Source organism: Diachasma alloeum, unplaced genomic scaffold, assembly GCF_001412515.2.
Source record: "Diachasma alloeum isolate Michigan unplaced genomic scaffold, Dall2.0 Dall_scaffold_00368, whole genome shotgun sequence".
In the NCBI taxonomy this organism is placed as follows: domain Eukaryota; kingdom Metazoa; phylum Arthropoda; class Insecta; order Hymenoptera; family Braconidae; genus Diachasma; species Diachasma alloeum.
This window is the reverse complement of record NW_021680507.1, coordinates 864,580-879,696: the sequence shown is the minus strand read 5'-3', so window position 1 is coordinate 879,696 and position 15,117 is coordinate 864,580. Positions and strand designations below refer to the sequence as shown.

Genomic DNA, 15,117 nt, shown 5'->3' with positions numbered 1-15,117 from the left:
GACCGAAATGATTTGGACAATTATGATTCGTTTATTCATGTTTCATAGAGAGGTATTCAATTTTATTTTATTTGTTTATAATCATTCTCATTTGCAAAAAGTAATACGAACCATGAGAATTATATGTCCCAATTCATCAGCTGTTAAGTTTTCATATTACAATCAATGATTTGCTCATGTTCTAATTCCTATGCTCACTGAATAAGATTTTAATCATAATTACAATTCAATTCCTTCTGGAACACACTTTAGAGTGTGAATTTCTGGAATTCAATGTTTGTTGATACTCTGGTAAAAGTGCGTGCCCACACTGTTATCAATTTTTAGTTAGTTCACACGGTAATTCAATTAATCTGTTGTTCATCTCATCAATATAATTCCGTGCTTAGAATATTGTCATCTCGTGTTATCAGCACCAAATTAAAAATTAAAACTTCATTGGGAATATTGAGTCACAGCTTCTTTTTATTCATATCAGAAATTTTGTATTTGGATATTAATATTATTTGTTCAAAGTGAAAAAATCGATCATCATTTTCACTATATTGCATTCAGATTCTCCTATCCTTAACGTCAAAAATGTGAGATAATCTCATAATTCTGGCTATTAATTCTAATCAACTTTGTTCGAAGAAAACCTTAGTAAACGCAATATTAAGAAAGTTGAATTATTCTATTTTCCTCTGACCGAAATGATTTGGACAATTATGATTCGTTTATTTATGTTTCATAGAGAGGTATTCAATTTTATTTTGTTTGTTTATAATCATTTTCATTTGCAAAAAGCAATACGAACCATGAGAATTATATGTCCCAATTCATCAGCTGCTAAATTTTCATCTTACAATAAATAATTTGCTCATGTTCTAATTCCTATGCTCACTGAATAAGATTTTAATCATAATTACAATTCAATTCCTTCTAGAACACACTTTAGAGTGTGAATTTCTGGAATTCAATGTTTGTTGATACTCTGGTAAAAGTGCGTGCCCACACTGTTATCAATTTTTAGTTAGTTCACACGGTAATTCAATTAATCTGTTGTTCATCTCATCAATATAATTCCGTGCTTAGAATATTGTCATCTCGTGTTTTCAGCACCAAATTAAAAATTAAAACTTCATTTGGAATATTGAGTCACAGCTTCTTTTTATTCATATCAGAAATTTTGTATTTGGATATTAATATTATTTGTTCAAAGTGAAAAAATCGATCATCATTTTCACTATATTGCATTCAGATTCTCCTATCCTTAACGTCAAAAATGTGAGATAATCTCATAATTCTGGCTATTAATTCTAATCAACTTTGTTCGAAGAAAACCTTAGTAAACGCAATATTAAGAAAGTTGAATTATTCTATTTTCCTCTGACCGAAATGATTTGGACAATTATGATTCGTTTATTCATGTTTCATAGAATGGCATTCAATTCTCTTTTCTTCGGGGCAAGACGATTGTACTCATAAAAAAATTACCTCATCTCATTGAAAATTAAAGAAGTATAATTGTCCATTTTACCTGACTCGCCCCTATTTTAAAGCGTTTTAAAAGGGGAATTAAAAAAAATGGGCTTTTGACAATTTCAGAATCCTGAGCCACTTCTCAACAAAACAGTTAAACAGTACCTGTCAAACTCGGAAGGAAAACTACTATTTTCGTTAGTTAGAGAGTTTTTAGAATACTTCGGACTGGATTATACAATTTCAGTTTATGATCCAGAGACTTATGTGGGAAAGGAGTACAACTATGTTGGGAGGAATAAACTGTGTGAGAAACTGGGGATTAGCACGACGGAACCATTGCTCGGGGAGCTGCTTAAGAACAGCATTAATGGTGCCTTCAATAATTCTGATAAGGTAATTCAGACTGCACTCATTATTTTTACAATAATTTTCACAAATTGCAAACAACGAATTAAAAAAAATAATCCTGTGCAATGATTTTGCTGATTGAAAATGGTTAATTAAAACGCATAAATGAATTAATAATGAATCAATAATGAATTAGAATTGTGATTCAAAAACGGTTGAATAAAAGCCACTTGGAGATCCTTAATCAACAGGAGAATGCACCCAATCAAATGAATCGATTGATTTGCTTGCAGAATGACTCAAACGATAGCAGACTGAACAAAACAACCGACACATCAGCCCTGAACAACGCAACATTCGAAGTAATAGTACCAAATATCATTCACAAAGACTCAGTGTCATTCTCAAACGACAACGACTCATCTGAGAAGGGGGAGAGTGTATCAGATATGAGCCAAGATATGCCAATAAACGTGACAATAACCGACAAAAAAGTCAACAATTCCGAGACAAATATCGACAAAACGTCCAGTAATGCAATGATAGACACGTCGAGCTGTGAATTGCGTAATGAATCGAGGGAGAGCACGAGTTTAACGAAAATTAACGACAAAACGGGTAATAATAATCTCGATGATACTGAGAATAATCAAAATGCCGATGCCTGCCCAATCAACGAGACCAAGGATACTTCAAATTCACTCAACAAGAGTGAACATTTTATTAAGTTTGACGATACAATAGGGGATAGTGGGGGTATACGTAATGAGGAGATTAGTAAAACAAAAGTGAGGAAGGATGTGGAATTACAAAATACGAATAATGCTCAAAACAGGAGGAAAATCGATGGTGAAAATAATTTTAGTAAGACTGTTTTCTTTGACGAGATTATTGCCGATGGGAAGAGGGAGAAGGTGGGGAGTGGCGGTGGGAGGAAGGGGGAGTCGTTGCTGGGGGATTTGCCGCCCATTGGGGCTAGGGGGAATTCAATCTTCAGCGATTTGCCACCGCTCAATGGGAAGAAGACGAATATCAATGATTTGAAGGAAATTATGGACATGGGACTTGGTGAGTGAATTTTTAGTTTTGTCTATTTTAGTTTTGTCTAGTTTTTGTATATTTTGAACTATTTTTTAAGAAATTAATTGGCATTTATCCAAGCTCGGTCATTATTTCTCCAAATTGTTCATCAGTTTTTTAAATAAAAAAGTCCAGCCTTGTATGAAATAATTGAATTTCCTCAACGAAATAATTCGTCATTCTCTCATTAGATTACTCGTGTTTTTGATTATATTTTCCAAGTGGAATGAGGAGATTCATGGAATTACCGTGTAGGGGAGAATAAATATGGGTCACAAACTTGTGGTTCAAATCGGAAATTTCACTGGTTCTCTGATGAGCCCAGATTCATCCCTGAATTTCTGATACAACTCAAGAAATCCCGGTTTTTTCATTAAAAAAAATTCCCCATTCCACTTTATTTCGTAATTTATCATTCGATTGTACTAGTCTCATTAATTAATTACTCTCAATATTGGATTGCCCAAAAACTCAATAATCCATAGTTTGTATGAACCCCCTTTGTTTTTATTCAACCATCAATTGTTAATTGTTTTCAAGAAAAATAGACAAGCACTTAACTCAACTCTCATAGAAAATTTTCATTAAAATCTTCAAATACTTAGCACCATTCAAGAAAAAATAACTCCACTAGATTTATTATTTTTTGGTCATTCAAAAACATTTTCATCATTATTTTTAGGCAATCCATTTTCGTTAGACGGATAATTTACTGGTGTCCTTGAACACCATAGCCGTTAACTTTTATTCATTTCAGCAGCGATAAAGTGATAGAACGTAATTCTCAAGTACAATTTGATTTGTCTTCTCATTCGTGCAATTATCTCGGTAATGAGTAGTTTTAGAGAAAAATGTCATAAAACACTTGTTGTAGATCATTAAATTCTCTAGAAAAATGTTTTTCTGATATTTTCTCCTAGAACCACTTCCTTACGGGATAAACACGAATTTACATTTCACCATTTCATTTTTTATTTTTTAAATTAAGATCAATCGCTTTAAAAAAACTCTTCCCATAATAATATTTATTTCATCCCAAAAATATTTCTATTTCTACTTATTTCTCCACCGAAAGTCAATGCTAACTAATTTTTCTCACTTCTTAAACTTGAATAATCCTCAACAAATGGAATTTCAAACGAGAAAAAAATTAATTATTAGAAAAACAGAATTAATTAACGATTTTTATGATGATTTATGTTCACAGCTGGTGAAAATGTAGATAATTACGAAGAAGATTTCGCCTCCTCAGCCTCGGGAAGTGCGAACGAAGCGAGTCCAGTGAAAGACAGTGAGAAAAATCCCAACGAATCCCCAGAGAATCAAAATCAAAAGGAGGAGAAGAGCATCAGCGCGAGGAGCGAGGAGATCAGCGAGGAGATCGACGAAGAGGTACTGAGCGCCAATGTCTCGTGCGTGAGTGATCCCATTGTCATTTGAAGTAATTATCTCCATGTATTCATGAGCCATGTCGCAGGTCGACTGTTTTATTCTTTAATTATCAATTTTTTGTTGAGTCGAGTCGTCTTGCCATAATGCTTCCTACGTTGCAGGTGGAAAGTATACACTGATGATTAAATGTAATGAATTCTGGCGTTTTCTCGGACATCTCTAATTGCATATTTATTAGTCACTCGTTTTTACTATTTTTTGAGTGATGAAGTTGATGAAATTCAAGACTTTAATCGGAAATATTCATCAATCAGTTGATGAATTGATTGAAAAATTGATTTTTGTTCAAGTAATTGAAAAACTCAAGTCATAAAATCCATTTGAAATATTAATTACGGAAATGTAAAGAATGAATTTGGAATTTCGTTAAAGAAAGTCAATTTTTAATGAATGATTTTTTTTGCTCTCATTTTTATGACAAAAAATTGAAGTTTGTGATATGAGAAATGCATTGACCTGTTAAATAAATCAAGTAATCGATTAATCCATTGAATTTGGCTTCTAAAATCATGAAACTGAAGCTGAAAATCATCTCATAAAGTAAAAAAATTCAATTCACCAACTAAAACTACTTTATTATTGATTTTTGGATTTCTAAAATTTTTCTAAGGATTAAAATGTGTCTTTGCGGTATCAAAATTTCATGATAAGTCGAACAAATCGATTAATTGAATCATGAAGTGAATTTCGCACTAATAATTGCAAAGCAGAACTCAAAAATCGTAGGGACGGAAGAATAATTTTTGTATTTCAATCAAAATCTAAAAATTGAAACACTTCAATTTTTTTAGAATTTTGCATTCATCTAATCGATGACATAAAAATGCATTGACCTCTTGAAAAAATCAAGTAATCGATTAATCCGTTGATTTTTTTTTGCACAATTACAAAACTAAAGCCGAAAATCATTTCATAAAATAAAAAAAATTCAATTCATCAACTGAAACGACTTTATTATGTATTTTTTGGATTTCTCAAACTTTTTTAAAGATTAAAATCTGACTTTATGGCATCAAAAGTTCATTATCAATTTCACAAATCGATCAATTGATTCATGAATTGAATTTCACTCTAATAATTCCAAAGCAAACCTCAAAAATCATACTAACGAAAGAATAATTTTTGCATTCCAATCAAAATCTAAAAATTGAAACACTTCATTTTTTTTAGAATTTTTCATTCATTTTTATGAAAAAAGGTCAAATCGATGGCGTAAAAAATGCATTGACCTCTTCAATAAATAAGCAATTGCTAAACTGGCACTGAAAATCATTTCATAAAATAAAAAAAAATCAATTCATCAACTAAAACGACTTTATTATTCATTTTTTGAGCTTCTAAATTTTTTTTAAAGATTAAAATCTGCAAATCGATCAATTGAATCATGAATTGAAATTCGCTCCGATAATTCCAAAGCAAACCTTAAAAATCGTACGAAAGAAAGAATAATTTTTGCATTTCAATGAAAATCTAAAAATTGAAAAACTGGAGATAAGACACTGCCAGATGTGGCTCAATAATCGTTAATAAGTTATCTGCGCAGGGGATAAATGGAGAAGGAAGCCCCCCGAATATTTAATTTCCCACTCAATAATTTCCCCTCAAAATATTTGTACAGTATAAAAAAAATGTGACTCCGGAGATTGAAAAACCTGTCGAAATATTTTTGTACGCGATTTCTAGGTATTAAGAAACACAGATGCTATATAAAAACAATAAAACTATTTTTTCCGAAAGCCACGAGATAAGTATTTAAGAGAATAATTCAGGAGTGAAATGATTGAACGAACGGGAAAAGTCATTGTCTCGAATATTTTCAAATTACGTCAAATTTGGAATTAAAATTGCGTTTCATCAATTCACTTCAGAATTTAAGAAAAAGAATCGAATTTTGGGGGATTCCTTCTCCATTTATTCTGCAATGGCGTCTAGTATTACTGTAAATTACTATTATTGTATTAACTATTGATTAATTTAAAGACAATTATTATTATTTTTTACTCTAAGAGTTATAAAAACGGAATTTCAGACTCAAAAACGTCGAAAATGCATTTTTTTGTTAATTTATTACCATTTCCACCACAATGCATATTATCCTACGACTGTTATATGTATTACCTCATTCTTAACTAAAAAGTGAATAAATCGGTGATGAAGTGGTGAAACGTAACAGAACAGAACAGAACTAGTCCATTTTCCAATATTTTTCTTGTAGAATGTTGAGTGAATCTTGATAACGACAGATTCTACGGGAAAATGTCTAAAAAGATTTTTTGTAGGGAATTCAATGATCTACAAAAAGTGTCTAGTGATATTTTCCCCTAAAACCACTCGTTACCGAAATAATGGCACGAATGAGAAGACAAATCAAATTGTACTTGAGAATTACGTTCTATCACTTTATCGCTGCTGAAATGAATAAAAGTTAACTGCTATGGTGTTCAAGGACATCAGTAAATTATCCGTCTAACGAAAATGGATTGCCTAAAAATAATGATGAAAATGTTTTTGAATGAACAAAAAATAATAAATCTAGTGGAGTTATTTTTTCTTGAATGGTGCTAAGTATTTGAAGATTTTAATAAAAATTTTCTATGAGAGTTGAGTTAAGTGCTTGTCTATTTTTCTTGAAAACAATTAACAATTGATGGTTGAATAAAAACAAAGGGGGTTCATACAAACTATGGATTATTGAGTTTTTGGGCAATCCAATATTGAGAGTAATTAATTAATGAGACTAGTACAATCGAATGATAAATTACGAAATAAAGTGGAATGGGGAATTTTTTTTAATGAAAAAACCGGGATTTCTTGAGTTGTATCAGGAATTCAGGGATGAATCTGGGCTCATCAGAGAGCCAGAGAAATTTCCGATTTGAAACACAAGTTTGTGACCCATATTTATTCTCCCCTACACGGTAATTCCATGAATCTCCTCATTCCACTTGGAAAATATAATCAAAAACACGAGTAATTTAACGAGAGAATGACGAATTATTTCGTTGATTAATATTAGAGGCAACTTTCAAGCTTCGAATCTGAAATTCAATTATTTCATACAAGGCTGGACTTTTTTATTTAAAAAACTAATGAACAATTTGGAGAAATAATGACCGAGCTTGGATAAATGCCAATTGATTTCTTGAAAAATAGTTCAGTGGTGAAGTGGTGAAACCTCATCAGCTCTTGAGTTTTTATCTCACGGTTGATAACAACAATAGTTGAACTTCATTGGAGATATAACTGGATTAAATACAATTAATGGGATTGATTTTTTTAAAGAAAATTTGATCATTTCATCCCTTCACTGCTGAAGTACAAATGATCATTGATTAAATAAACAAAAACCGAGTGAAAGAACAGGTGTGTTCCTGGCCAATCAGCGTGGTTACATTTCGTTATCACCGTAACATAACAGAACAATCAGTCATTTATTTTTACATAAAAAGGAATATAATTGAGAGAAAAAAATAGAAAAAAAGCAATACAAGGAATATATTCAGGACTGCATTTCCACATTCCCACATGTATGCATGTGTGTATATTTTAACTAGGCATTAAGGTACTACATTCCAATAAGATTTTACCTTTCAGTTTGTTCGAGAGGACTTGAGTAAACTTCTGTCAAAATAATTGTATTTTTCAAGATAGTTTTTAAGGGAAATTAATAGTTTAAGAATTTTTTTTTGCTTTCGAAAAAAGTCAAAATACTGAGATGGGGCATTGGAAATAGTTGGAAACGGAGGGGATTTCTGACGAAAGAATTTTCAAACTGAAACTACTTTAGGTTCTCTGAATAATTTTTTAAGATATTTAAAATTTCGTGTTTTAGATTTTTTTAGGGACTCGATTGAGGATAAATAATTGTTGTACTTACGATCATAATTTTATTGAATTTCTGTTCAATGTTGAATATTACCACTGACAAGCTCGTGAAAAATATTTCTACACGAATTTTTTTCAAGTATTAAACAGTTGTTTACGATATTTTTCACACAATCCGACAGATTAAATTCCTCTGAGATGATCACACTGTAACCACGTTGAATTATTGGTAGCTATATTGTGCCTTTTAGCATATTAGATTCTCAAATATTTAATCACAAAAACAACGTGAAAACTGCGAATAAGTAGCTGAAGTGGAATTATTTAATTCTATTCACCGTAAATTGTCCGTCTTAGTCAGAAGAACTAAATTTTCTCGATTCAAAAGAATTATGACACTCGATTTCAACAGTTTGCGTCGTTTGTTTAAATTTAATTGATATTTCTAAGTATCTTTAAGAATTGGGAATTGTACTTTTAAGAATGTTTTCATGTACATAGATTTCTTTTTCTCTATTTCTTATCAATCAATTCGACAATTGTTTTTGTTTTAATATCGAAAACTACTGAATCAAAATATTCAGGAATAGAACGAATGAATGTGTCTATTGAATTGTCATTTTTTTATTTCAATTTATCTGACCGTTGAGGACGATTTGAGAAATCTTTGATGTTTTTTTTTAAGAGTGAGAGCACTGAAAAATATTAAACGAATGGAAATTACTTCGATTTATTTAGGAATTTGTGTGCAAACAATTGGTAGATTTAACGATGCTGTTCCTACGAGTATAATTGTAAAGGTCATTGTAATGATTGTAATTTCAACAGCTGAAATAAAACAGTGTATTTACAGATAAATTCAACTATTTTATTTTTCCATTTCAATTGCAATGAGTGGTGTTAGGGAACTATTTTAAGAAATAATTTAATATTCAAGAAATATTCTAAGACAAATTCCTCCCTTGTGAATGTTTTTTTTGTTATTTATTGAAGTGTCTGAATAAAATTAAAATAAAGATGGATTTGAAGATTTTTCACGTCATTTATTCGAGTCTGCACAACCATTCAGATCTCAATGGAAAAAGTAAATAATAAATTGCACTAATATGGCAGTAATGCGTGTTTAGGCAGTGGTAGAGTTAGTGTTTTTACAATTCAACATTTTTTATTCAAACTCCAGAGTAAACAATATCCCCCTCTCAACTCCAGTACATTTATTAGGCAATAATTCTCTCTATTTACATTCGATTACGTTCCCTCTGTAATCTTTGGCTGTATGCCCTCGAGACGACGTTAAATGCATCCATATATCGGTCCATACACATTGCAACGCATTTCTGAAATGAAAAAAATTACTAAATTCAATTTCCGAATCAAAATAATCAATTCATTCAACTTTTCAAATAACAAATAAAAAAGTCTAAAGTTTTTATCGATATTAGTCCATGAAATAATTTCACTAAATCCTCCCTGCAGAATAATAAATTCATCAAAACGTTTACATCGACTTCGTAAATTTCTTACGTCGAAGAGAATAAACAAAAAAAATTCCGCGCATTTCATCGTCTCCATAAAATCCAAATCAAATGATTAATGAATTTATGAAATGAATTTTCACTTCACAAATTTATTAACCATTTATTTCATAAATTCATTAATCATGAAACAGTTTCACTACTAAAAACATACAAAATCCTGGCAAAACGTAATTAACAGAATTAATCGACGAGATGATTTTCTCAATTATCTCGACAACAAGTAGTTTTATTGAAAAATATCAAAAGGCCTTTTTTATAGTTAGCAAAATTATCCACAAAAATCGACATTAAACATTGGCTCTAAAACCACTTCCTGCCCAGAAAACTGTCCCTGCAGAATAATAAATTCACCAAAGTGTTTACATCGATTTCCTTAATTTCTCATGTCGAATAGAATAAAAAAAATCCGAGAATTTCATCATCTCCATAAAATCCAAATCATCTCCATAAATCAAATGATTAATGAATTTATGAAATGAATTTTCACTTCACAAATTTATTAACCATTTATTTCATGAATTCATTAATCATGAAACAGTTTCACTACTAAAAACATACAAAATCCTGGCGAAACGTAATTAACAGAATTAATCGACGAGATGATTTTCTCAATTATCTCGACAACAAGTAGTTTGATTGAAAAATATCAAAAGGCCTTTTTTATAGCTAGCAAAATTACCCACAAAAACCGACTTATCACATTTGGCTCTAAAACCACTTCCTGCCCAGAAAACCCTCCCTGCAGAATAATAAATCCACCAAAATGTTTACATCGATTTCATTAATTTCTCATGTCGAATAGAATAAAAAAAATCCGAGAATTTCATCATCTCCATAAAATCCAAATCATCACCCCAAACCAAAACATTTGAGGTTAAAATAATCACTCACCTGTTCAGAGTTGTCCAAGGAAGTCCCAGGCTTGGTGACACACTTCTTGAAGCACTTCTCAGTGATTTTCTGCGATCAGAAACCAGAACCCTCAATTAATCCCCATGAGCAATAAAAAAAATTATGCAACAATCGTCCTTACCGTGAGCAACTCCTGGGCATTGGCGACGGCGATCTGCTGCTTGACCTCTTGCATGAACTCTTCCCTGTCAGCCCCAGACAGTGCACCAGCTTGAATCGAATCCATTCCTTTATTGATTTGCTCTCTCGGGTGATCAGTGAATTGGTTCAATTTTTATTTCATTGAGCCCTCGAAATGCTCCGAAAAATACAACACGCTGCCTCGCCGGTGTCACTAGCGCTCCTTAGAGTCCTTGTCACACGACAGGTAACTTAGATCTCTGATTTATGGACCGAGTTGCAAGGAAGAGAGGGGGAATGAGCGGGAATGTGGAATGTTGTGTTTGTTGAACAGTGCAACAAATAATGTGAAATAATTGTATTATTGATTCTCCCAAATTTTTATTAGGTTTTTTATCATCGCAGTTTATTTTCAATTCTGTTTTCTTTATTTTTAAATCATAAATTTGCAGTTGGGAATTATTTTATCAAGTGAATGAGGTTAGAAAAACAGTTTTGATGAGGAATCCTTGATACAATTGAAGGATTTTTAGTTGGAATATCATTATGGCAGACGATAAGGCGATTAAAAATGTGCAGAGCACATTCTCAATGTATGGATTCATCGTCACGAGGTATTATTCAGTCAGATCATTCGTCTTTAGCAAATGGAACTGCAGAGAAGTGCCCCAGGCATGAGTTATGAAATACAAAGTCAGGATTATTCTGTGAATACCTCTTAAACCACTTGGTTTATCGTAAAATATCAAAAGATCTTTTTCACAGGTCACACAATTCTCTACAAAAAATGTTTTCTGACGTTTCTCCTTAAACCTACTCATTAGAGAGATAATCCCATGATTACGTTACCTGAATTTTAAAAAAAGAAGAGTTAAATTTATCTGTAGAGAGAATTATTGCCTAATGAATATATTGGAGTTGGGAGGGGGCTATTGTTTACTCTAGAGGTTGAATAAAAAATGGTGAATTGTAAAAACACTAAATCTACCACTGCCTGAACACGCAGGACTGCCATATTCGTGCAATTTATCATATACTTTTTCCATTGAGATCTGAATGGTTGTGCAGACTCGAATAAATGACGTGAAAAATCTTCAAATCCATCTTTATTTTAATTTTATTCAGACACTTCAATAAATAACAAAAAAAAAATAGTCACAATGGAGGAAATTGTTTTAGAATATTTCTTGAATATTAAATTATTTCTTAAAATAGTTCCCTAACACCACTCATTGCAATTGAAATGGAAAAAATAAAAGAGTTGAATTTATCTGTAAATACACTGTTTTATTTCAGCTGTTGAAATTACAGTCATTACAAAATTGTTTGCACACAAATTCCTAAATAAATCGAAGTAATTTCCATTCGTTTAATATTTTTCAGTGCTCTCACTCTTAAAAAAAAAACATCAAAGATTTCTCAAATCGTCCTCAACGGTCAGATAAATTGAAATACAAAAATGACAATTCAATAGACACATTCATTCGTTCTATTCCTGAATATTTTGATTCAGTATTTTTCGATATTAAAACAAAAACAATTGTCGAATTGATTGATAAGAAACAGAGAAAAAGAAATCTATGTCCACGAAAACATTCTTAAAAGTACAATTCCCAATTCTTAAAGATACTTAGAAATATCAATTAAATTTAAACGAACGACGCAAACTGTTAAAATCGAGTGTCACAATTCTTTTGAATCGAGAAAATTTCGTTCTTCTGACTAATACGGACAATTCACGGTGAATAGAATTAAACAATTCCACTTCAGCTACTCATTCGCAGTTTTCACGTTGTTTTTACGATTAAATATTTGAGAATCTAATATGCTAAAAGGCACAATATAGCTACCAATACTTCAACGTGGTGACAATGTGACCATCTTAGAGGAATTTAATCTGTCGGATTGAGTGAAAAATACCGTGAACCACTGTTTAATCCTTAAAAATTCGTGTAGCCTCTCTCTCCCAGTCTAATCCCCCCAATGCAATTCCCCAGGAACGTCGCAACGTTCGTAGTAAAACAGCTGCTGAGCGTTGTCCCGGACGAGCGAGAGCTCTGGCTGACAAAGATAACAGACCAGATCCTGACCCTCGACCTCAGGGACCCCCACATCTCCCTGGAGCACGTGAAGCAGGCGATAAAGGAGTGCGTGAGGCCCGAAGAGATCCTGGACGAGTCCGAGACTATCTTCAACGTCATCAGCTTCGAGGACATCCCTAAGGTCGTCTACGACATCTCCATGAAGAAGTTTGTCCTTCAGAAGGTGGCGCGGGACTACTTCCCCGAGCCCATGCACAAGCCCAACGTCTTCAGGGACAGGCTGAGCCTGCTGAGGCAGAGGACCATGCGCCAGGAGCCCTTCGCCCCCAGGAAATTCGGGGAGAAGAATAAGGAGAAGAAGGAACTCGTTCCTGTCGAATTCCTGTTGACTGACTCCAGGCAGGGAAATCTCTACGTCATGGGGATTCTGTCGCAACTCGTGGACGGCCAGTACTTCCTGGAGGACACTGGAGGGGCTGTCAAGATCGACCTGACGAAGGCAATATCCTTTCTGATGAAAAGTTAAAAATCACAAGGGGAAATCGCTTTCTATCTCGTTAATGAGGTGGTTCAGGGGAAAAAGTCTGAAGATCTTTTTTGTAGGGGAGAAAGTTTTCCACAAAAAATATGAGGTGACATTTTCCTGGCAAATCACTCATTAATGAGATAATTACGTTGTTAAGAAAATACCGTAGCTAATAGTGAATTATAATTATCGTTAAATTATTAAGGAATCAGTTAGTCAAGGTGGTTCGGGCGTTTATAATCACAATTAATTCAATTGTGATTATAAACGTTTCATGTCAATTCCAGATGGATCTCATTATTTACCATTTTCGCACGAAACACCTTAATATCATTTTTAAATTTTCATTATTGGAGGAATCATCAATTTAAATATTCAAATTCCGAATTATTTATTAGTCACTAATTTAGTTAGGAGGATTGACGATTATTTGGGTAATCGGAAATTTATTATAAGAAATTTAGTATTATTTACTTAATAGAAAATTTACAGATCCATATTATTAAATATTTAATTCATCATTAATTGGAAATTTAGATTATCAATTATTTTAGTATTTTTTACTTTCGATTAGTATAAAGGAAATTCTTTTAACATTGAAGAATCGGAAAATTTATAGCCATCCCTGGCATTGAGTTGATTAATTTCTCTTGTTGATTAGTGGATCATCTCGTTAATGAGTGGATTCAGAGGGATAAGTCAAAAGATATTTTTTGTAGAGGAGAAAGTTTCCTATAAAAAATATGAGACGAAATTTCCCTGTCAAATCCCTCATTAACGAGGTAATTACATATTTCGTGAGGAGAGAAATTCACGAAAGAAAAGACTTCGGAACGAAAATTGGATTCAAATTAATTTTTTCGTTGAAACAAAATTAGAAAATTAGGGGATTAGGAACTGCAGTTTGAATCCCTCAGACATGCAACTCTGTTTTGAGTTTTTTCTGTCGAATCCATGAAGCATAGGCATGTTTTATTGATCAATGGGCAGCCACTAGTCTCGTGTGGTCAGTTGTAATCGATTAAATTTCGTGTGAGTCACTGCGAACTCACTCCCAAGATCATTCCCCGGACGTTGCCCTTCACTATTTTTCGATTTTTGTAATGGGACATGTGTGGCTGGCAGCACGTAGACCCAGTGAGAGTTCCCTAAATTCGTTGGTTTCCTCACGTAGGCCAAGTCATTCATGCGCATGGAATAGAATAAAAACAGAGCGGATAGGGCATTTTTCGAGCTTGGAGGTCAATTTTTTTGTAGGAAATTTTGTTTTTAATCCAACAGCGTTGATGAAATATTGAATTATCTCGTTACTGAGTCATTTCAGGAGCCAACGTCAAAAAATATTTTTTATAGAAAATTGAAGTTCCTGCAGAATAAATCTATTGACATTTTTTCGTAGAGCCACTCATTACCGAGATAATTCGATAATTGAGAAATTGTTTATTCAATTGATTTCGATGAAAATTTCTATTTGATTCAAGAGTGTTGATAAAAAATTGGATTATCTCGATAATGAGTGATTCTAGGAGAGAATGTCTAGAGACGATTCCCCCTGGACTCAACAGTTCTTGAGATAGTAGAGGAATAGTACTTGAAAGTGTTTTCAAAATAAGGAAAAGTGAGAACTAAACGTTCAACAGGAATTAAACAAATCATAGAACAATGAAATTGTCTCTGAAAATATTACACTCAGGTCTACGTCACTTGTAACCGCAGATGACCGGATTGACCCCGACGGTGTTATTTACGAAGTAATAAATTAATAGTGTGAGTGAGGAAAATTGTAGGAGAATTCTTTGAATCTAAAAGT

General features: G+C 32.6%; 3 protein-coding genes across 3 annotated transcripts in view; 2 read left to right on the top strand and 1 right to left on the bottom strand.

The window, feature by feature from the left end:
- The window catches only part of LOC107041575 (FGFR1 oncogene partner), a 6,497-nt gene extending 1,854 nt beyond the window's left edge, over positions 1 to 4,643 (top strand). Inside the window, exons 3-5 of the mRNA XM_015262177.1 lie at positions 1,588 to 1,857; positions 2,106 to 2,880; positions 4,100 to 4,643. Coding sequence (XP_015117663.1) covers positions 1,588 to 1,857; positions 2,106 to 2,880; positions 4,100 to 4,332 — 1,278 coding nt within the window. The 3' untranslated portion in view covers positions 4,333 to 4,643. The remainder of the gene's footprint in view (positions 1 to 1,587; positions 1,858 to 2,105; positions 2,881 to 4,099) is intronic.
- A 4,548-nt stretch (positions 4,644 to 9,191) lies between these two features.
- On the bottom strand, positions 9,192 to 10,968 carry LOC107041546 (mitochondrial import inner membrane translocase subunit Tim13-B). The gene is made up of 3 exons (XM_015262141.1): positions 10,741 to 10,968; positions 10,599 to 10,667; positions 9,192 to 9,506 (listed from the first exon to the last, which is right to left on the bottom strand). The coding sequence occupies exons 1-3, from the start codon at positions 10,843 to 10,845 to the stop codon at positions 9,408 to 9,410; spliced, it is 273 nt and encodes a 90-aa protein (XP_015117627.1). The 5' UTR covers positions 10,846 to 10,968; the 3' UTR covers positions 9,192 to 9,407.
- Positions 10,969 to 11,030: 62 nt separating this feature from the next.
- The window catches only part of LOC107041604 (DNA polymerase epsilon subunit 2), a 6,721-nt gene continuing 2,634 nt past the window's right edge, over positions 11,031 to 15,117 (top strand). Inside the window, exons 1-3 of the mRNA XM_015262224.1 lie at positions 11,031 to 11,097; positions 11,192 to 11,353; positions 12,737 to 13,283. Coding sequence (XP_015117710.1) covers positions 11,286 to 11,353; positions 12,737 to 13,283 — 615 coding nt within the window. The 5' untranslated portion in view covers positions 11,031 to 11,097; positions 11,192 to 11,285. The remainder of the gene's footprint in view (positions 11,098 to 11,191; positions 11,354 to 12,736; positions 13,284 to 15,117) is intronic.